At 38.5% G+C, this 24,209-nt stretch overlaps 1 protein-coding gene across 3 annotated transcripts in view; it reads right to left on the bottom strand.

Annotated features, from left to right (window-relative positions):
- LOC101847548 (plexin domain-containing protein 1) overlaps positions 1 to 24,209 on the bottom strand; it is a gene marked incomplete in the record, with an annotated part of 100,515 nt that overhangs the window by 7,577 nt on the left and 68,729 nt on the right. The window contains 12 exon segments of one of the 3 annotated variants that reach the window (XM_005090407.3): positions 2,093 to 2,245; positions 4,386 to 4,475; positions 8,874 to 8,972; positions 14,960 to 15,105; positions 16,321 to 16,416; positions 17,636 to 17,732; positions 17,990 to 18,054; positions 18,785 to 18,838; positions 19,536 to 19,658; positions 21,173 to 21,242; positions 22,005 to 22,124; positions 23,076 to 23,266. In XM_005090407.3, coding sequence (XP_005090464.2) covers positions 2,093 to 2,245; positions 4,386 to 4,475; positions 8,874 to 8,972; positions 14,960 to 15,105; positions 16,321 to 16,416; positions 17,636 to 17,732; positions 17,990 to 18,054; positions 18,785 to 18,838; positions 19,536 to 19,658; positions 21,173 to 21,242; positions 22,005 to 22,124; positions 23,076 to 23,266 — 1,304 coding nt within the window. 3 annotated transcript variants of the gene reach the window in all.

Below are 24,209 nucleotides of genomic sequence, written 5' to 3'. Positions count from 1 at the left end.
AAATCCCAGACCACAAAAGGGACCAGCCAACCAGTGGTAACCCACGAGTGTCTTTGCAAACAACATTATCCCTGTTGCGGTAAAAAAAATAAATACTCCAAACAATGTAAGAAGCTCCAAAATCTGAAGCGTTAAAACAGTACAGCACATCGGCAAATACGATGTGTGTGGGGGTGGGGTGTGTGTGTGTACATGGGCATGTGTGTGTGTGTGTGTGTTAAAACAACAGACTGAAATAGTAAAGGAATAGTATCAATAGTCCCATTGAAAAAAGAAACTATAACATCTGTGCACTAATCCTGTCCCCTTATTGAGTCCCAGAGACAGTTTATGGCAACTTGGCACCAAAACAGCCCTATTTTGGCTGAGCCAAATAGGAAAACAGTAGCATTCAAAACTAGCAGCAGACTACACCAGAGCACCCATCAACTACCAACATCAATATTACCAATACAATTTCTTTGAAATAAACTTAGGCAAAGACAATCTTTGTTTATAAATCTGCCTCCCAACCTCAACCACACCCACCCGATACAACAGTGCAATTCACACGCACTTCCCCGTCTCTCATAAAACACTAGCCCAACCCAAATAAGCACATTCACAAACAATTTTCTTGAACAAGACAAGAACTCCTCCCACTTCCAATTAAGGCACCCACAAAATATGACGATCTGCAAAACTTGATGAACCCCTTTTCATCCCCTTAGAAGTGTAAATAATTCATTACTTTATATAATACTTTACTAATCATGGTTCCCCCTTGTTGAAGTCTGTTTTTTCTTTTCCTCTTTAGATTGGTATTTCACACCCTTGACTCAAAATGATATGGAAAATCCAGGAAAGCCAAGCTCTTCACTTTCATCTCATGACCTATCTTAAATCAAATAGAACATTCAAACTAAACCAAACCCAACTCTCACCCTTATCACCATCACTGCTTTTATGTAACGCATATCCATACCATGCTTTGTCGCAGGCTTTTTGCATTCTACAGCTATTATTATCTCAACAAACCCTAGACCACTCTGCGCGGGTGGTTGGTGGGAGCTCTCGTGTGGTCTGCTCCTTTCTTCCTATCAAACAATCATCGTCCTTATCTCTCCTTCTTTTTTGTGCATGTTACTCTCTTGTAACATATCCATTCTTTGGCACTTAAATGACCTTATTGTGTTGCAAGTGCCGTGAAACTCTAACTAAAACTAAACTACGACCACTCTGAAATATTCCTGGCTTCCCAAGAAGGATATAGTGCAAGCAGCCGGTTAATGGGAGAAGTGACCCTTGAGGACCATTTTCTACGTTTGTTGCCCGAGATCAAATCTTAGTACACAAATAAGTTAGGCCTAAGAAAATCTCTTGACATGTAATTTTATTTTGGCATAGCTAAGCGGTTGCTATGGAAACGGCTGCCGTCTTGAAAACAAACAATGAATTTCAATAAGGCTTTGACCAAATATGGTGAAAGTATGCCTTATCAGCATAACAGCGAGTTTTTTTCAATAAGTGAAAAAGAGAACAAAATTGAGAATTTTCGCAACGTGTAAAAATCCTTTTCTAAATTTATGTTGCGTAATCGCTTGTCAATGGAAACGTGTTATTTTTTTCACAAATATCTCTCTGTTACATTTATGGTAGCCTTGCCATCTATGTTTCCTGAAAGTTTCAAGTCAAAAGGTTGAAAACTAAGGAAGGAGTAGGGAAAAACTGCAAAAAAATAACATTTTGAGAAAAATGTCACTTATTGTGAAAATTCACTATATTTTAACCCACCCTCATGTTTTCAAAGGTAATTTACCAGGAGAATAAAGACTTTCTCAATTGTCTCCTTGCTAATTTTAGACAAAGAACTGGTTGATCTTCAAAAATCAGCCACATCTCAATTTGCATCGCTTGACCTAAAATCGGCCAAACTAAAGGTCGCTCCTCCCCTTAAGCACTCAGGCTCTAACAGGCTGACCAGATCTGTTACTATCTAAAGCCAGGTACTTGTTCCCATCTAGGGGAAGTGAGGAAAATTCCAGTAAAGTGCCCGTCCCCAAAGACATAACGCTGGGCTGAGCTGAACCTCGAACCCCGATACTTTGCTTACCTCCATGAGCCACATGCCAGACCGGGAGGTCGGGTGGGTGTAGGCGTAGTAGACCCAGCCCCCGGCCGCACCCACCAGGACCAGAATGAAGGCAACAACCAGAACCACAATCACAGTCGTCTGTTTCTTATCATCGTCTTTGCATCTGCCGCCCTGTGGGGATAATCCGAGGGTGTTTACTTCCCCTAAATGGTAATGGTAGGGATAAATGGTAATGGTAGGGATAAATGGTAACGGTAGGGATAAATGGTAACGGGATAAATGGTAATGGTAGGGATAAATGGTAATCGTAGGGGTAGGCACACCAGAACACAACTCATCTCAACAGCTATATACTAAAATAACATAATAAAAGGGTGTCAATCGCCTTGCTCTGACTCAATTTAGGTTGGGCTTATTACATCTCAGTTTATTGGAAACATAAAGTCATTGCCGACCACTATTCACATTTTCAACTGTATAAAAATATCTCTCTCCCTCCCTTTGTCCGTCTGTCTGTCTGTCTGTCTGTCTGTCCATCTGTCCACCTGTCTGTCTGCCTCTCTCTCAAACAAATGTAAACACTAACAAACTGCTTTAAATTCCTGTTCTCCCTTGATGAATATAAATTTGATTTTCATTCTGAGAAACAGAAGACATAATAATGCACTCATGCTTCAAAGAAACACTTACTTAGTCCATGCAGTACACTGGCATGCAGAATTTTTCAAAACAAAACCTGTATGTTTTCTGCCACTTTGTAAATCCAGCTTCACCTTCAGACATCAGGGTGCAAAAACACATATCCGGCTGTAGTAAATGTCTTCTCTCATCTTCTAATCTCTTTTTAAGGTAAGTGTTTCTTTGCATAAATAAATGAGCGCATAAAGATCATGATGCAGTGTTAATATAATGTCATTTGTAACAGAAAAAGAAAAACTCCTCTCCACTAAACACACTATAAACTCCTTCAGTGTTAATGACAAGCACATGCTCTGAAGGAGCCAGTCTTTAGCCGAGTTTTTTTAGGTCTTCAATCCAGTTGTCACATAAAAGACAACAAGAGAAACAAATTGTTTCTTTTAACCAACAAAAGTATTCTTTGCTTTAAAGTAAATATCTAGATCAGTAACAAATGTTAAAGAGAAATAAGAGATTGGCGACTTTGCAGGTCTAGAAATTGGATTAAAGGAACTTTAAAAATAAAAACACGTGTCCATACTCATCAAAGACAAAACAAAAATATGACTTACTTTTCCGATCCAGAATTTAAAAAATATGACAGAACAATAGTTTTGACATAACTAGCACATGAGCTAATCAAAGAGTTCAGTGCCGATACCTCTGAAACTCCGTTCACACCATATAGGAATGAATTTAATGGGCTTTTTCATTGAAAAAGTGAACAAAAACACGCCTATGAACGAGCTGGTCCAATAAACCTTGGTATCCCTAAAGTGAAAAAATATAATTTAAGAGTTGAAAGAAAGCATGCAATATCCTCTCCCTCAAGTCATTATGTTGTCAATGGCACTGCAGAACGAGCAGGATAAATGTGGTGACACTAGATATAAGGGCAAAATAACGGGTTAAAGTAAGATAAAGACATTATTACTATTTCCTATAAGTAAACACAAAAAAAGCAAGCATGCATGCGAAATATCTGCAGTGATCAAGGACAATATAATTCAAAGTACTTGTAAGCAAAATCCGAATCAAATTAGTTCATTAACACCTTTCCCAATAGTGTTCTGACATACTGTGCAACACATACATAAACTCTTGCAAAGCAACTTTGGATAAGTTAACCAAACCTGAACACTTTAAAGATTAATCCATAAGAAGATATCTAAGACTACCAATGATAAAATTTATCCAATCCCAGATCATGAGGGAAAAAAAATCGAAGGGCTAGAAAATATAATTATTCTGAGGCTTCTAACTACAGGTTTAATGCAGGGGATAACGGCAAATGGAATCTGAAGTCATTCAATATGAACAAACAGATGAATACAAACATAAATACACACAGATAAGGTGTGGCAGCAAAAGCAAACAACAGCAAACAAGAAAGATAAAGTATGCAAACATAACATCCCTGCGATTCCCGTAAACCTGAAATTGGAGCATTCAAACTCAGCAATGCAATTAGAATCACACACTGCAATGCAAGGAGCAGTCAGGGAGCAGCAGAAGGAGGAGGGACAGGGAAGAAGTGGCACATAAGCTGTGGAGTTATCCAAGGCATTCGGCATGCCCATCTCACCCCACGTGGTCACGGTCGGAGATTCAGCGCTCTGACTGAAATACTTACGCCACACTTGTCCACCACAGCCTGCTGCTCGTGTTGTTGCTGTGCGGGTGTGGTGGGGCTGGAGGTAGAAGTGGAGCACGAGGAACCGTTCTACAAACAAAACAAATTGACACTACTAAGCAGTGCTATCACTGGTGCGGTCTGCTCCTTCTTTCCTGTCAAACATCTATTTCCACACCTCTCCTCCTTCTTTTTTGTGTTTGTTACTCTCTCGTAACACAGCTAATCTTCGATGTTGATATGACCTAATTGTGTCGCAAGTGCCGTAAAACGTTTACTAAAACAAATGCAGCACTATCACGGAACTGGCTACTGGAAAATTCCCACGAGGGTCAACAGTTGCTTCTTTTTGAACAGTTGAGTCAACAGCACACTGGCAAAACTGAAGTCCCCGAATGGGTGTTACATAACTTTGAAGTATTTCAATTTACATGCAAGCTAGGCATTAAGTTAGCGATTTATAGCTTGAGAAAAAGCAAAACAACAAAAAGAAATAGCACTAGTTTTATGTCAACTTGTTCGTTCATAGGAATGAATTTAAATAGACACAACAATTAAGTAACGATTTAGAGCTCGGGAAAGAGTAAGACGACAAATTGAAACAGTATATGATAGGAAAGGTAGTGCATTCAAAAGGCAGTTTACTCCATTTTGCTCAGTTCATAAAGCAGCAAACAGGTACTTAACTACCAGTGTATGCAATCAACATTTGATCAACAGATTGAAAATCAGTATGTCCCCCAAGAGACGTACACGGTAAATAAGAAAGGATCTGAAAGGACTGGACAGCAACGGGAATCATGATCACTTTCTATCAGATGGGAAATAACGCTTCTGTTCATGGATCTCTTTCATCATTGTGCTATTCCCACACCTCATAAAAACTAGCCTGGGGCTAACCCTACCCTCCAAATGTGAAGCAGCATGGTGAAATCAGGCGTTCTTCAAAATAGTAAAATTGAAGGCCAGTTTGGCAATTTTCATTGAATTTGTGTTTTTTGGCTCAACACCCTTCATATCCATTTAAAAGCACATTTCTGTGCGAATTTTATAGGATAAAACATTGAATAAAGGCACCAAAATTGTAAATTTTCAGTTTCCAAAACCTCGCAAGCTATGTAATTCATCAAACTTTGGTGGATATTTTCTCGCTAATTTTACTTCTGAAACCATACGACCCCCACCTTCTTCAATTGCAAATATCTTGACTTCTATTCATGATAGATGGATATTTTTTAAATATTAAAAACAAGAAAAATGAATTCGCATTAATTAAGATGCTATCAATAGCTCCACATACCCAAAAATTGACAAACGCCTGATTTCACCACGTCATAACACAAATGATATTATAAAGTAAAAAAATATCTTAACCCCTGTCACCAGAAGAGACCGGTGGCGTGTGAAACTGCCCGCATGCCTAGCCACCAGTAACCGGTGAGCAAGACTAGCCAGCCGGAGTTAAAATGCACATGGAAAACTGTTCACTACACAAAAAGTTATTGACTATTTTGAAGATCTTTCTGAGATGCTGGTAATGACGAGGACTACCCTGAGTCAGATATGGAAAATGGTTCTGATGATCTTATGGATTTAAGTAATATTTCAATCAGGAGCTCAGGCAGAGGGGCTTGATAACATCAGGGCTCAAAGGGTTAAGAAAGACTTATTAATTAATTAATTACTTAATCACATCATATAAATAGATATATAAAAGACGTACACACAATTCATCTAGACTACTGTGTTGTTATCTAATTCAAGAAAAGAACACTGAACATAAAACTGAAGTTTTCGTAAAGGTTAAAATTAAATCACAGAGCTTGAAGATTAATCCTTAGTTGAAAAACTAGATGAAAAAGAAATAAACATTCAATCATACAAACTGTTTGCAACATATTATGTGACACACAAGTTCATTCAGGGCCCTTCGAGGAGGTGAGACTGCCGAGGGTAAGCCTCCATGTTAACAGGAGGCTGTCAACAGTACACTGAGCTCTCCAAGGGAATTAACCAGTTGTATGACAAAACTGAACAACACTGATGGTAAGGCTTTTCACAATTGAGAATAAAACCTGAGAGAGTGCCATGTGATGATGTTTCCACTTTTGAAATGCCATTGGATCAAAATGAGATGACAAAAGTAAAATCAGTGCCATGAAAAATCACAAAATTTCAAAGGCATGGGCATTCAACTTAAGAGAGACATTCTGTCGGCAACATGTTTCCTTTTTCTTCAAGAAAGTGTGTGTGTAAGAAATATTTTAAAGATCAAACACAATTCACCAGGTAGGGTAGGTAATAACATGCTAGAGTACATCCACAACCCAGCACTCGGTGATGAGAGAGTTCATGTAGTCACTCAAATTTGTTTACACACCCATGCCCCTTTGCATCACTTTGAGGAGAAATGAATTGGAGCATAAAGTGCAGACCAATGAAGCTGTTGACTTTTGGAATGGTATTACTTGCCTTTTGAAAACATCATATCTCATAATTTGTTTCTTTGAATTCACCATAAAATTGAATGTTCTTCACAATTTTAACACAATGTTAATAAGAAAGGAGCAAAGAAAAGTGCTGCTTTGAGAAAACCATATACTTTATGGACTTTATATCAGCAAAATGTGTTGCTGCATACCAAACAATTTTTACAAATAAAATAATTTCTTAAGGATTCAGTATTTGATGATGCATTTTGCAGTGGATTTAATGTTTCTTTAAAGAAACACAGATGCTTACATCTTTTGACATTTTGACTGAATTTGAGTCACAGTATTTCTGATCATGCATTACTCCTCAAAATTCTCCCGTTCGTGAAAAATATGATTTTCAGCTTTCTTGCATGATATCCATGACAAGGAGAGTTAACTCAGAAACAATCTTATGGACGACAAAATAAAAGCAAAGAACAATGTACAAAAAAAGCTCATATTAATAGTGAACTGCTGAGAATACAAAAGAAAAAAAAAATCGATTTGAACAGTAAGAGCTCCATGTGTGTGAGTGTGTGTGTGTGTGCGTGCGTGTGTGTGAGTGAGCCAGAGAGAGAGAGAGAAAGAGAGAGAGAAATAAAGAAAGAGAGAGAGAGAGAGAGAGAGAGAGAGAGAGAGAGAGAGAGAGAGAGAGAAAGAGAGAGAGAGATAGAGAGAGAGAGTACAAGCGAATGAGTGTGTGTGTGTATGAGAGAGAGAGAGAGAGAGAGAGAGAGAGAGAGGGAGAGAGAGAAAAAGAGAGAGAGAGAGAGAGAGAGTACAAGCGAATGAGTGTTTGCATGTGCCATTATGCTGGCAATGTTGTTAGTATTTTCTTTGGGTTTTGTCCCTTTTCCAGTAAATGAGGCTCCACCTTTCACATTTTCATACCATAACTACAATGTATTTTGGGGGGTTCTTTTTTTAAATAGCACAAATAGAGAAGCTTTACAGATAAGCTAGTGTATATTGCCACACTCTTCCACTACAGTTCAACTTCCATAGTACAAATCAAAGCACAAAAGAAAAAGAACAACATGGTCCAGGTGGTAACAGTTGGGATTATTTGAGTACAAATTACAAAGCATATAAAGAAAAAATTAATATTGAAGTAACAACTGCCAGAAAACAGAGACACACAGGAAGAATAAAAAAGGCAACAAATAAAAAAGTTTGCCAGAAAAGGAATAAGATCACATGAAATAAATAGGTAAAAGGCGAGAGAGAAAATGTAGTATCACTCAAGATAAACTCATTGCAAAGAATGCACACAAAAAGTATTTTCGTGATAACAAAAGGAAAGGAATATATAAAAGTTGATAAAGGTAACAACAATTTATGGCTATAACAATGTATACGGCCTTCAAATGCCCCTGTGCACATTCAGTGATTATGATACCTGCAAATACTAAGTTCAGTGCTTTTGTTTATTTTAAAATATTTCTACCAGTGCAATCTTTCCTTATTTTCACTAAGTCTACTCTATTAGAGGTGACTAAGTTCTTTTAAAAAATCACTAAGAACTTATCAATTAAGAAAATAACTTTTTTCAGGGAACCTCATTAGTTTTAGAAAATCAATAATAAGCATGCACTTCCTTAACAGATTATTGCAGTAAACCAAAACTAACTCAAATGGCCTTAAATCACGAGACATGCAAACAATGATGGAATCAAATTTTAGAGGTATAGAGTATCTTTCAGAGGTCTAATGCTTCATTTACAAACTTTGAAAATATAAAACAATATAATAGAATAGTTATTTACCCCCCCCCCCCCCCCCCTCATGTTTTTCTTAAAAGTACTCTGGACTTTGGCTAATTTTTAAAAAAAGCTGTCAATACAAGACAAGAGAGTGATCCACTAATTATGCTGGCCAGTAAGGTAGTACTACAAAAAAAAAAAGAAGTGAGTGAATAAACCAAGCCACGAACAGCAGTTTATGGAGTGGGGTTGGCGCGTGAGCGAGTGATGCAAGGAGGAGACAAAGTGTTGCTCTACTTGTCTGTACTTACTGAACACTTGACCATGTCATACATGCTAGTGTCGTGTGGGTCCACAATAGGCTTGGTGGGAGTGGGAAGGCTTGAACAAACTTCAGAATCAGCTGTATGCTATAAACAAGATAAACGGATACATATGGTTTCTAAGAATGAAATACACAAAAGCAGCTTGAAAGCATCTAGGTGGCAAATTCTTAATATGGAAGTCTGTCGACTGTGCACTCTCAGGGTGTGAGAGAACGCTTGCAGGCTCCAAGAGAAGGGCAAAGTCCAGGCTGTAGAGCTGAAATATCATGACATTCGCACAGGTAAGTTCACCCAGACTATACAGCAATCCAGGTAATCCAATACAAATATAAGTACATAAATAATGCAACATGTGTAAATACCAATGTCAAGCATTATTTCTTGAAAAACAGTGCGAGAGAATAAGGAATTACAGAGCAGTTCAAATATAGTGGTGCAAAGCATCACACAAGTCTTCATGAAAAGCGAAACTGTATATCAAGACACAATTTCCAGAGTTTTACGAAAATCAAGAGTAGTGGTGAACAAAAACTAGTAAAATAAAGATGTACACTCCTTGAGATACACGCAAAGAGACTTTTCGGGGGGGAGGGGGGAGGGCGCTCTTAAGGACTTTGAAAAGTTACTAATCCAAAATAAATCTTAAATCTTAGAACATTGGTGATGCCATCCTCTTTCTTTGAAGATCCACATTTTGGGGAAGGTAAAACTGTAAACTTAAGCTTCCAATTCAACCTCACAGCCCTAAAAACCTAAAACACTTTTTCTGAAGCAGTTTGCCATTTACTAAATTCCTTTCCTGGTAAGTTGCCATAACCATTTTTGAGCCCCAAACATGTCATCTGTTATTCAGCAGTCAGGAGAAATTATCTTTATCCACAATTGTTTCCATGAATACAAACTGTTTGAAGATAGCTTTCACCACCCCATTTTGCTCCTTGCTACCATCTTCTTGAGGGCATCTTACAACTGAGGTTCTCATCTACAATACTGACAATCTCACCTCATTCCTGGAGTAGGCTTAATTAGAAAGAGGAATCTATGTGGAAATCTTGGGCTATTAAAAAAGGGGATTTCTCACAATTTTTGCCACTTCCGACTTTTTCATCTTTCCGCAGTAATATGGCAAACTTCATAAATGTTACATTTTTTTAAATTCAAAGAGGCCTCAGCATTTGTTACAAAGTAGTTTTATTTCCCATTATATAAGACAATTGTCATTGACACCGGGTAACAATTAAATCTTTAATTTCATGAGCGCTTAAGTCAGTTTGTTGGGTGTCACAGCAATCAAGAGCAATCTATTCAGAGGCATATTACAGGGTTAAAAGATGCAGCAGAAGTTATGGTCAATGTGCACAGAAAAGTGAATGAGAGCGTGTTGAGTAAATGACGCTAGTGTTACAAAGGAACACCACAGAGTCTATAGTTTTTTCCATCCCGAAAAGCTAAAGCATTACTTTGAGTAGCTCAGCTCCATTTTTCTAACACACAAGTTATTTCACATCTATGAAACATTATTGGGGTTTGAAGTTAGAAAAGTAGTAAACTGGTTAAAAAGCAAGTGTGGAACATTAACGTATAATATCACAGAGGTGGGACATCAAGGTTTTTAAACCACGCCAGCTCATGGTTCTCTGCGTCCAAAAATTTTTAAAATTGTGAACACAACAGTCTGCCAAAGAGGACTGATCAGTAATTTGAAGAGTATGTTGAGGACACAAATCTGTCTGATATCAACCAACTTCCTGACAAACACAGGGGATCCGGGGCTGCCCAGGGCAAAGCGGTGACTGTACACTTACAGCACACATATAGACTGAATCTGAGTCTAATCTGCCTGGATCCGTCTTGGTTGTGGTCATCTGTTTTGGTGGGAATTTGGTCAGAGGCTTAGTTGTAGCTGAACGTCTGGTGGTAGGCTTAATAGTGGTCCTAAATGTAGGCTTCATCGTCGGTGGCCTAGATGTGGTCTTCATCGGCCGTGGCCTAAATGTAGGCCTCGCAAACCAACTTGTAAGTTCAGGTTTCTGTGCAGTTGTAAGCTTGGTGGGAAGCGCAGCTGTTATGGGGAGCTTAGTGGTCAATTCACTTGGGAGCTGCACAACAGTGGTGGGTGTAAAGCCTTTTGCTGTAACCTCCGGACATTCCTCCACATCTGAGGTGCTCTTGGGAAAACATTTGACAAAATCAACAGTTTTCAAAACTAAAAAGCCAGTTCCCTTAATGACATCAGTGATAGACACCATCACAACCAATCCCTGTTTTGCTGTAAATAAAGTGCTGAACCAAAATGACTTAATAATCCTTGTAAAAATTTTCACAGAGTGGGCATAGCTTTCCTAGGAATAAAGCTTTGACAACCATAATGTAACCAACTTGCTAATCTTAACTGCCTGTTCAGAATTAGAATTTGAAAAGGGGGAAAAGACTTACTTTGGATAAAAGGGTATATGAAACAATAGAGATAATTCTGAGCTCAACATGATTGTAAATGCTTCATGCCCCTTTCGACATACATAGGAATATTTAACAGACAGGCTGCCTTGACACTGCCTGTTGAGATTAACCCACGTAGAGTGGATAGCAGCAACAGCATCCCAGCCGACAAAACTTAATAAAATAATTTCTTCACCTGGAAATATAATCCATGTCTTTTGCGTGTACAAGTGAAGAACTTTATCATTCCATTAAGACAATGATTCAAGTTCGGAGGAAAAAGCAAGATGACAGACATGAAAAGATAACAAGGACCTTAGTTTCCTTCACTGGCTGGATCTCTGCAAAAGCCTTCCTGCTATGTTCTTTTCAAGTCACCACAATAGCAAACAAACAAATACACATGAAAAACAATTAATCTTAAATACAACACTAGAGAACAAACAGCACACTCTCTCGACTCTGCCACCCAAGAAACATATACTTGCACATGCGCGCGCACACACACACACACACACACACACACACACACACAAACACACACACACACAAACACACACACACACATAAGGCTGAGCATCACACATAAATTCGGTACGGCTTCATCTGTTTCTTTGACATCTCTTGAAGACACGAGCACCTCCTAACCAACAAAATGCACACAGTGAGCACAACTGGAGAACCAGGTGAGTTCCACGCTTGATAAGTAAGTATATCCAGTGCTGTGGAGGAACTTATACCTGTTTGCTCTTATAAATAAATTGGAAGAGTTTATCATCATGACATAGGCAAAGTGTGTTCCCTACATTCAGAACACTTCATACACATCCATCATATCTGTGTATCCAGGTTTAGGCTGGGATAGAGTCCTGCTGCATAGGAACGGAACACATAATGTTCTTGATCACATGTGAACCTATATACTCTGACTTTGTGACACCACATGTTCAAACCATAATGTCAGGAACACCGCAGACCAAACTACTATAGAAACAGTATCAACAGGAAAGGGCGATAAAATTTCTGCCAGGAGAGAAATCAACATTGTTGAATGTGTCTCTCTGTATTGTCTTCATACTTAAACTGTTAGAGCACTTCCACATATTCATTTTAATATTCATGAGGAGCTTTCTTCTTTACAGTGTTCAAAATATTCACATGACAAGATCCCTGTAGTTTCTGTATAACAATGTATAGGCATAAAAAAATGTCAATAAGGCTGTTGACAGTTTTTCAATTATACATTCTGATCATACATAACATATCGTCTGCCTTGTGATAAAACTGACTAACCCCAGCAGGGTAAATTTTACAGGAGAAGGAAAAAACTGTTTTATTTCAAAACAAAGGCATCTAACGATAAATCAATGCTTTAAACACCTATAAAAACACTTTACCAAAAAACTGTAGACCTTTTTTTCCTTAAATAATCGCTTTTTATGAAACTGCGTGGGTTGGACGGTTATGTCGCTCAAATTTTTTCCGGATAAAACCGACCAACCCTCAATTTTGTGGGTTGGCCGGTTTTATCATGAAGCCACAGCGGGCCTTGAGTGCATTATAACATGGTCACATTATTCCATTGCGCTGAGGGTCAGAGGTGACCCATCAAGCATGGCATCCTCTGATGGAATGTTATAGCGTTATGTAAATTAAGGTCTGATAATATAAGGATAGAGCATTATATGACACTGAGAAAATAATCTATACAAAAGACAAATGAAATGAACTATCAAAGAAAGTCGAAAGACGTTTCAGAAGGTAATGATTGCAATAAACACTGCAAGTGAAAAAAAGAAGAAGCACTTAAAACAACAATGATCTTTGGGGGCAGGTGGTGAGCTGGACAGGTCCAACATTTTGTTTTCTGAGTGAGTTAGTAAAGAATTAAATACTTTCGACTTCGTCCATTCAATTGCGAAGAAAAAAAATGATTAGGAGAAGAGACAGTAGTCCGAATAGGGGAAAATGCCTTCACAATTTGGTGACTTTCCAGCACAAAGACAAGGAAGAACACGTGACAGAAAAAATACTGTCATATAAAACAAAATCCAAAAAGATGCTTTTTAAATACTGGCATTGTCAAGGGATGAATTGTTCAGTGGGAACAGTGGGGAGTTTTAGTCATTAATAACATTATGAGCAGCATTAAAAACTAAGTAAAAAGAGGAAGCAACTAGATCTATATAACTCCCCAAAGAAACCAACAAGAAATATTATGCAAATATTCCTTTTAGGAGAGCTCACACAGTTACGTGAGCGAATTCTGGACTATCAAAGGTTTGAATCTGATGTCAAACGAAGTCCGTAGACGAGTTGAAGCCTGGGTTAGTTGGTAATGTAGCACGTGGCCCCTCATTGTTAGCGCTACAAAAACAGCCAACCCTCATTCCCTCCCTCGCAGGTGGGATAGTCGGTATTATCGGGCTAAAATCCGATGAGTGCCGGGTTATACGGTTTTATTTCTAATATTTTAAAGACATTTCTAGACAAAATTCAGACCTGTCTTTGAGTGAGCATATGAAATGGACGATTTACTATCGATAGGGCCAATAAAAAGTTTTAAAAATATTTTGTGGGTTAGACGGTTTTATCACAAGGCCGACGATATGCAGCAGTGGAAGTTTCTGCAGTATACTCTCAACATCTATAAAAATGTAGTATGTGACAGCAAAGATATTTTCAGTACGCTCCCAGCATGTATAAAAATATACATTGTAGTAAGCACTTCTCTGTACTGGAGCTCTTTTGAGAAAAAAACCCTTCCTGTTCTATAGCTCTGTTAAAGATGTAACTAGCAGGTATAATTATGTCTAATCACATAAGTATTACACTAGAAAGGTAAGAGTGAGGAAACAGTCCTCTGGCTAAACTAAAGCCTAACCCCAACACAAAACCTCATTGAGTTTATCCACACAGATTACACCCAGAACTGACAAACATGCCCATTGTTTCATGCAACTCAACACAGTACACCTCGACCATTTTTAACGGCTCAATCACATTCATATGCAATCTAGGAAAGACCAACATTCCATTATAAAAACACCTGCAACAAAAAAAAACAACAACAGAAACATACAAACTTTCCATCAAAAGGAAACATTATCACAAACATTGCCTATCAACTGTCATACATAATGAAGCATACAAAAAACACATTTACAGGCATAAAAAACAACTACAAAACATAATTAAGACTAGAACCGTATATAAAGAAATGTTTCTTTTCTTTTGTTTTCCCCAACAATACCTACAATTAACAATGGAATAATGCTTCACTATATGATGCATCTGAGCAATTAGAAGAAGAGCTTAACAGTCTCATGTCTATATTTTATTAAAACTTTGTCATGACATTTTAACGCTGATGTAAAGGTGAGATTTAGAATCAACATAGGTGCCTCAAATCAATGTATTACCAGACACACCCAATTTTACATAACCCGGTCTAATTTGCATTGATGAAGAAACTTCTTAGGGCATTTCTATTTAAGTTTGAGAACATACCAACTATACCTCACTACGACCAACACTTTTTCTACTGTTCAGACATCATGCTTAAAGACTGGGTTGTCCATGAACTGACTCCGCCAAAAAGAAAGCACTATGGAACAAAGAACCATACATACTGTTTCTTTGCAGCCTTGTAGGTTCCAGTGCTGGCGGTACCAGTCCATGCCATCAGAGCAGCGGCCAATTTTGTTACACCACTTGCAGTCAAAGACAACGTCAGTGTGACTACTGCAGGTGTCACAGGAAGCTAGCGTGTTGCATGCTGCAGGAAGACAACATTGTCGGGTGGTAAACCAAGATGGTGATTTAGTGATATACCAAGATGGGGCTTTGGTGGTAGCCAAGATGGTGATTTTATGGTACACTAAAATGGTGATTTGGTGGTAATGGTAAGCCAAGATGGTGATTTTTGTGGTAAAACCAAGATGATGATTTTGTGGTTAATCAAAAGGGTGATTTGGTCGTCATGATAACCAAGATGGTGATTTGGTGATAAACCAAGTTGGTGTTGAGAGCTAACCAAGAAAACACAGGGGTCATCAGGCAATCCAGGAGGTCAAAAGTGATCCCTGAAATATGATACACAGATTCAAATGACAATTAAGACTATTGCAGGAAAAGAAACTGTCATACTGATGGAAAAACAGAAGATTTGACATTGCCACATAAAAGTGAACTTCAAATAAAAGATGAAAGGACACCATCAGTGGAGGGGATATACCTCACCAAAGTTACTTTAAAAAAAAACCCAACCCAACCTAGGTGATTCTGTGTGTGTGAGTGTGTGTGTGTGTGTGTGTGTGTGTGTGTGTGTGTGTGTGTGTGTGTGTGCATGTGTGTGTGTGTGTGTGAGTGTGTGTGTGTGAGTGTGTGTGTACGAGTGTATGTGGGTGTGTGCATGTGTGTGTGTGTGTGTGTGAGTGCGTGTGATAGTGTATGTGTGTGTTTGGGAGTGGAGGGGGAAGGGGTAGAATAAGAAGAGCATGGGGAAAAAAACTCACAGCTGATAAACAACATAAACAAATTTTAGTTTTAGTAGAGGTTTAACGGCGCTCGCAACAGTATAAGGTCATATGAGCGCCAGAAGATTAGAGGTGTTACAAGAGAGTAACAAACATAAAAAAGAAGTAGGGGAGACAAGGATGATAGACGTTTCATAGGAAAGAAGAAACAAACCACACCAGAACACCCGCCAACCACCCACACATAACAAAACGGAAAAATAAAACACCACATTCATGGACTCAAAAGCGACACGATTATGGTCATTTATCACTGGGCAATAAAACAAGACAAGACACACATAAAACAAAAGAGGGACAGTTAAGAAGTAGGATCTAAAAGTGATGCCCTACTATCACCCATAAATTCTATCCCACTTCAAAAACCATGGGGCAGGCAGAAAAGGGAAGTCCATAAACAGGACAACAAGAACACAGCGCCTGTGTGCCAACGTACCACCTGCGAGAAGACTTACTTTTGACTGGAATGATTTTTATGACAGAGCCAGTTCGGATCAATGTCTGGTTAAGGGCCACCTTGTGGTATTCGTAGATGGTCCTCCTCTTGATGTCTGAAATAAAACAGGACACGAGATGACAGGATCATGTGTGGGGCATGAAATAAAAGAATCAAGTCTAGATAATGAAAAATGGGAACAAATCTGTAGCCTGAAAAGATCACACTAAGCCTGAGACATGAAGAGACCTGATCTAGTCAAACTAGTCTAGGACAAAAGATAGTGGAATTCATATAATCAGAACGACCTTTATAAGCTAGACCTGTGCTCCCCAGGTGTAAAGACAGGCTCTGTTACAATTTTACCAAGCGTCAGTTCTGGCATCAAACAAGAGGCAATGGTCACATTAGAGGGTACCAAACCTTCCATTCCATCAGTCTTAGTTCTTAAAAACATTTCGGGTGGTGTAACTGTGGTAGCAAGGTGTAGTGTTCCCTAGTTAATGAAAATTCACTCAAAAAAATGGAGAACCTGGTAGGGGCAGACCATGTATCAAAATCTGATGGGATATTTAGCTGATATGGATTATGAACCCCTTTCAACACTATATGGTCATAATGATAATAATAATAACAACAACAACAACAACAACATTAATATCAGTTCTTCCATTATGAACCAATGATGACCTTTAACATCCAAGGAGGAAGAGAAGTGCATGCTACCACAGACAGCTATCATGATGAAACGAGTAAGAAAACAACTCGAAATGATCACAAATGCCCCAATTTGCTGCTGCAGATAGTTGCACCTACATGGTCAGCGGGTTAAAAATCTGTATATGACTTCACTTATGACCGTGAAGCGGTATTTTTTTAGAAGAATTTTTCACAAACAAAGCATCTGTGGGCTTTAGTTAGTTTTGGTAGAGGTCTTACGGCGCTCGTAACTGCGTAATGTCATATGAGCGCCAGAAGATTAGAGGTGTTACAAGAGAGTAACAGACCTAAAAAAGAAGAAGGGGAGATCAGGACAATAGATGTTTGATAGGAAAGAAGGAACAAACCACACCAGAGCACCTGCCAACCACCCACACCTGTGGTCTGTTAGGCCACAGTCAGTGTCGGTATTTGACGTCATTTATTGCTAGGAAACAAGAAAGACAGATAGACAGAAAAATAGAGGGACAGTAAAGAATGGTTATTGTATTCTATTCAACTCTTTGTGCCTTCCACTCTCCTTCCTTGTCTTTTTCTTTTCGTTATCTCACAACCTCAACAAAACTATTGGAAACACAAAAACAAATTTGAAACTAGGTATCAGTTATACTAACCATACTGTGGCAGGTAGGTATCATTATAGTAGGCATCAGATAAACCGGCCTTCACTGGATGTTTCGACTTTGAGATACTTGAAACTAAACTTGGAACCTGAAAAAAACCCACCAAAAAACGTTGAAGCACAAATTACACCTGAGAAGTAGTTTCCATTTTACTTGGACATCATAAATACTTTCATCAGCTGAGACTGAATATCATTCTTCCAACTGAATAAACAAATATAATCTTTTCTCTTTGCTCCTATGCCACTTTATTACAAGTGTTGTTTATATGATCTATCACTTTGAAAGTTTTCAGATGTAAAGATGCAATTGTACAAGAATAGACCATTGACAGGACCAACTTACACTTTTGTATGCAAACTGAATGCTGCTGTCCGGGAACAGTGAAGCTTGAAAATGAAACTGTCCCTCTGAAAAAAAAGAGCAAATTATTAATGTTAAACCATGATACAAAGTGTATCTTATTGGTGTTATACTCTACCACTGAGAATAAATCAGAGGTTAAACGTAAATCTGAAATCACCGTTTCCTCTTCTTGAATGCAAAAAGTCACTTTTAAGACGGGGGGGGGGGGGGGCCTCAACAAAATCCAAGAAAAATCAGAAACAAATGTGCACTTTTTAACAAAGTTCCTACTTTTTAAGTTGTTGAAAGAAAGTAGAACTTGTAAACAAGCCTGACCTCAATCTCTGAGCATCAATATCGATCGAAACTCCTCGAAACTCTTGCAAAAATCGTTGTTTTGTTGTCGTTATGTAGGCTACATCTACGGGTTAACAACACGGAGCCTGGTATAATAAAAAGGCCCTTCAAAGAAAGATATTCAACTAAATTTGTGAAAGTCTGAGGTTGCAGTCTTGTTTGCGAAGTATTAAGGTGCTTTTCTCAAGTTTTCTTCACATTATCGTTTCTAAATTTTATATTGCTGACACCTCAACAAAAAAACCCGTAAAAAATAATCTTGTGACAGGCGGCAAATGGCCTCACGATCACAGTGTAGAGTCCCTGCTCTATAGTACGTAATTTACTGATCCATCAACACCAAGATATAAAAACTGTTTGATCAACGTGTGCAATTGACAGAAACAAGATGAACAGACGTGACAACACAGCACTTTTGAAGATGGCAAATTCACTTACTTGACTGTTGGTCTTGCAACATCACATTCTTCCATTCCACTGTAAACTGTGTGTCTATAAGATAAAGATAAATATAAGCCATCACAGTTAAAACAATACTGAGGGACAAATTGTAACTGCATCTAAAACCTGATAAAAAACATAAATATTCTGTCATGGTAACCATACTTGCAACACATAAGAAAGTCCAACACTAGCTGCCAGCTGGTGAATATTCTGCTATGGCTTGCTCCCATTTTAAAAAAAAATGTTTGTGAATAAGATACCTGATCTTCCTTTCAACACGTAGTGGCATTCCAACTTGTCACAATCATAATCGATTAAAAAAAAAAAAATATGGTTAAAATCTTGAGATTTTGACACCACTTGCATGAACACCATAAGTCATTGTCCGTAACAATCTAAAAACATTTTAGGATTTTCCATACAATTGTGAAACTCATGATTTAAAAAAACTGTCACACTCACATAATGACCATGATCCACAAGGCTTTTAGTATATTCAAGTAAAAAAAAACAACAACAAAAACAAATCACTTACTCAAAAGAAAAATCTAATCTTACCTTGCCTGGCCTGAAGTAAAACATTTTCCTTGAAAGTATTATATTTAAGTTCATTACATCAAGTTGGAAGTATGGAAATGCTCACTACATACTTTTAATCTGAACATCACCTTCAGTGATCTTAAAACACTAATCTTTCCCTCAATCATAGCAACCCCCCCCCCCCCTCCCTTTTGAGTCATTTTACCCAAGCTTTCATAGTAGATGCTGGAATTGACACTGAGAGAGGGATCAAAGTTGGCCATGAGAGGAGCAATGTACTGGGTTGCTGTCAGCCACTGGTGTAGAAAAGGACTCATGTAGATGAAGCCTGAAACAGGGGTGAGTGGGGGGGACAGAAAAATAAGTTGCTAAAAACATCATCATGAGAAGCCATAGAAAAACCCTTGCCATACTATATTTATATATCAATAGAGGAACAAAGCAATCACTGCTCATTTTGAAACTTTTAATAACCTTTTTAAAGAGAGCAAATTCCCAATTTCTGAGGCCCTCACAGGGTGCTACTTTAAGGTTTTCTTTGAAACTTAATATCACACAAATGTCTTCTGCATTCCCCCTACAGGGCTGAAAGTGAAACAATACTCATGAGGTTTTTCCTTTCGCATAATTTTGCAACGTAAACAACACAGCTAAGTGATCTACAAAAATAAAAGTTCATTTCTAATGAATATGTCTTTAAAGTCATTTACATACAAGGTGATAAATATTTATTTTGATAAATGTACAAACTATCTCTGATTCATTGTGCAGAATTATTGTTATAAAAGTCTAGTTCTTGAGTTAAGGAGGAGCACACTGGCCGTAATTAACATAGACAAACAAAAGCATCAAAGGGATAACAGAAAAGTTGTACCAAACAGTGACACTCTCCAACCATCCGCAATTCAAAAAGAAGAGGCACAATCTCATGTTTTAGCTTCAGTAAGGTTTTTACGGCGCTCACAACTGCATAAGTTCATATGAGTGCCAAGGGGCGGATGTCAACAGAGGAGTCCAAATGGGGAATCAGGCTTTCTCTGCTCACCTCTCTAGCCTCAACAGTGCAAAGTCTGCTTCGACTATAAAGGCACCTCGGAAATAGCAGTTCATACGAGCAGCAGTTCCTCCATGTTGTTTCGGCCCAGTATGAGCATGACATTGATAAGTCAGCCCATTTACAATTCTACTTTGCATACGAACATGTTAATATCCCCCCTTTGGGAATGGCTTAAAGACACTTCAGTCAGTGGCATTGCTGGGGGGGGGGGGGGGGGGGGGGGGGGGGGGTGGCACAGCTTCATGAAGCTGTACTAGACAAAGACAAAATAGAACATAGAACTCAAAGAGGGCCTTAGAAGAAAAACAATCTACTCGTAACCCTATTAAAAACCACTGACAAACAAAAAATTTAAAAAAGAACAACATTCCCTCAAAAAAGAAAAACAAACCCGGCAAACTAACGATGTTTTATTATTGCACACCCAGACGACTGATTATGTACCAGCTAGCTTACCCAAAAGCTGTGTACCTCATACATGTCCGCAGAATTACTTCAAGCACAGACTAAACTCAGACTCTTGTTATATAGATATAAAAAATCTAAAGCCTCCTCCCTAAAAAATCCGATTAAAAGCAGTTCTGAATAAAAAGAAGGCAGTTGCATATGGTTTGACCCTTTCGCAAAACACATCAGAGTTTAGTGGTTGATCTAGTGGGGGGCTGTTCTTTCTATTTCTATTCAGATAATCTACATCTGTTCCTGGCCATATGGGTTCCTAGTTGTCTTGATCTGCAGCACTCAACAACATCATCTTACTGTATAATACAGTTGTTAATTCTCACCTCCAGTTGCCACGGTAACATTCTTTATCTCATGACCATAAAAGCGGAAGTCGAACTTCAGAGGAATTACCTGAAAAGAGCCATTAAAGAGAGAAATTATGAAGAAAAAAATTGTGAAAACAACTCTAAAGGCCAGAAGGTTGGGGTGGGGGGTTCAAAATTTGAAAGTGAAGAAATGTGTCAAGATTCTGTGGAATCAGGCTCTCGTCAAATTTCGGGCATGTAGAGTTATTGGTATCATCTTAAAGCTTGTTCATTTGTCTTGCTTTGGACGAAAAAAATATCCCTTATCTTGAATAGAATTCGAGATATTTGCGAGAATGAAGGAGGTGGGGGTTGCCTGGTTTCAGAGGTAAAATTACTGAGAAAATGGCCACCAAAGATGAGTTATTTCCTTAGCTTGAGAGTCCGTGGAAACTGAAAATTTACAACAATTGTGTTGAGCCAAAAGACGAAAATTGTATAAAAATTTACAAACCTGCGGAAAATTTTCAAGTTTCTTCACTTTGATTAATGATGAGCGCCTGATTTCACCACGCTGCTTAACAAATAAAATAGATTGCTACAACCAGCTTTGGGCCACCAGAAATAATAGTATGATGATGCAAGACAAGATTCCAAAACAAAATATGCACATTAATCTGGACAACAAAATATATTACTCTGAATTCAACCAAACTAATATACCCCAAATCAACCAAAGTTTACGTAAGAAGAAACCAGGAGGGACTGTACAAAATAATAATATCGCATCAAAAGGAAAATATTATATTTCTCGTTAATGAGCATATTGGGGCCTGAAATAATCTCTTCTTTTTTTTTTCAGACTCACCGCTGCAACTCTGTGTCCTGCTGACAAGGTCTTGTGTTCCTTGGCCGTCTGAAGATCGGTCCAGTAGTGCTCAAAATGATTTGGGTTCATGTAGTCCGACGTGTAATACTTGTTATTATCCTGTGTGTGGGAGAAAGATAATAATAGTAATAAATAGCATTTATTCTGCACAATTCAATCTTCTCAAACTTTCTCAAAGCGCATTATCATCAAGGAGACGTTGAACGACATAAGCATATACACCCATTGTAATAAACAGCTGCCAGAGATTTTTTTAATTTTAACTGGGATTGAGGTTGAAGGCAGTGAATGGAAATATAAAAATCAATAAGGGGAGAAGCCTCTGCATTACAGTAACCTGCCGCCTTTTCTTAGCACCCATGCAAGATGTGCAGGAATCTGCGCAATGATGTACATTTATATGTATGCATTATGACGTACATGTATCTGTATCATGATGTGTATGTATCTGCATGAAAATGTACCACGTGTATATGTGCATTATATCATTTATTTGTCTGCATAAGAGAAAAACAAATATATGTTTGCTTTAAGTGATAAATTAAGAAGCCTATAATAAGTGTATACCATAGACAGAATATGAATGAGTTACTTTGCTAGTTGTTAGTTTTTTTGCACGAGTAAATAAACACATTGTCAATTTTTATTTTACAAAATACAGTTGAAACTGTATGAGACCGCCACCATCTGTTGAGGAGAGAAGAGGCTGTCTGAGGCAGGTGGACATCTTGGACAGTGTCATTATAATGTCAAAAACACAAGAAGGGAGAAGCCAGGCCGTCAGTGGGTGATTTAGGTGACTGTTTAATGTGGGAGGCCATTTAGTTTTTGTAAGAGTTTTACGGCGCTCGCAACTGCATACGGTCATATGAGCGCCAGAAGATTAGATGTGTTACAACAGAGTAACAAACATAAAAAATAAGAAAGGGGAGATAAGGACAATAGACGTTTGATAGGAATGAAGAAACAAACCACACCAGAGCACCCGCCAACCACCCGCTGGGAGGCCGTTAGAACAGGTTCGACCGCACAAGTACTAGCAACACTTACGTGTCTCACATCGGCGTCTGCGAAAGGATCGTTTGAAGAGCCTGTACTATCTGTGGGGTCAACAGCTTGGCCTGCACCAGGTGGGTCAGAGGTCACACCAGCAGCTGGAGCATCAGGAGTTGTCTGTTGGGTTGTCGCCTCATCGCCAGATGTTGCCGAGGACGTGTCATTGACTTGGTCTTGGTCAGGGGCTGTCATAAAGTCAAACACAAAACCACAGTGACAATTCATCGCTTTTTAAGAAGTTTTAGAGAGAGCTTTACGGCGCTTGCAATGCACATGTCATACAAATGCCGAAGAAAAAAGTATTACGAGAGAGTAGCATACAAATTTTAGTTTTAGCAGGAGTTTTATGGCATTTGCATGCAACCCAATAAGGTCGTATCAGTGCCGAAGATTAGGTGTTATTACTGTGTGGATTTTACTGAAAAACTTTGATCAAAGTCACACAAAAAAGTAATTAATTAGCAGTTTCCAAGGACACTCAAGCTTTGGAAGTCAGGCACCAAACTTTGGTGGCCATGTTCTCCTAAATTTTACCTCCTACACCAGGCAATCCCCATCTCCTTCAATAGCAAATATCTCCACTCCTAGTTACGATGGATATATTTTTCAACGGAACAAGCTTTAAGATGAAACCAATAACACCATAGACCCAAAAATTGATGAGCGCCTGATTCCACCGCATCACGACACATACATATACATACATACATAGACAGAGAAGCACTGCAACTAAAATTAAACGGATCTATACTAAAGTGCATTAAATCAAACTGCTCATTTCCTAGATTGAAGGCATGATTTCTACAATAAAGTAAGTCACTTCGACTTGTGGTAAACCATATCTAGTTATTCAAAACTTTGGTAATGAGAATCAGTACCTCCCCCAAAATTACCTCTGACCAACCCATGAAATACATAATGTAACCCAGTTAAAGGACTGACAAATCGTCTGGAGTAAATGTTACATAGCAAAACGCTTGTAAAGACATTTTGCTGATGCTGCTGCAGCTGTGTGTGAGTGTGTGTGTGTGTTTGTGAGTGTGTGTGAGAGAGTGTGTATGTGTGTGTGTGTGTGTGTGTGTGTGTGTGTGTGCGTGCGCGTGAGTGTGTGTGTGTGTGTGGGCGTGT

This window comes from Aplysia californica, unplaced genomic scaffold, assembly GCF_000002075.1.
Source record: "Aplysia californica isolate F4 #8 unplaced genomic scaffold, AplCal3.0 scaffold00016, whole genome shotgun sequence".
Classification (NCBI taxonomy): Eukaryota; Metazoa; Mollusca; class Gastropoda; order Aplysiida; family Aplysiidae; genus Aplysia; species Aplysia californica.
Note: the sequence above shows the minus strand (reverse complement) of the source record. Positions and strands in the feature narration are given on the sequence as shown.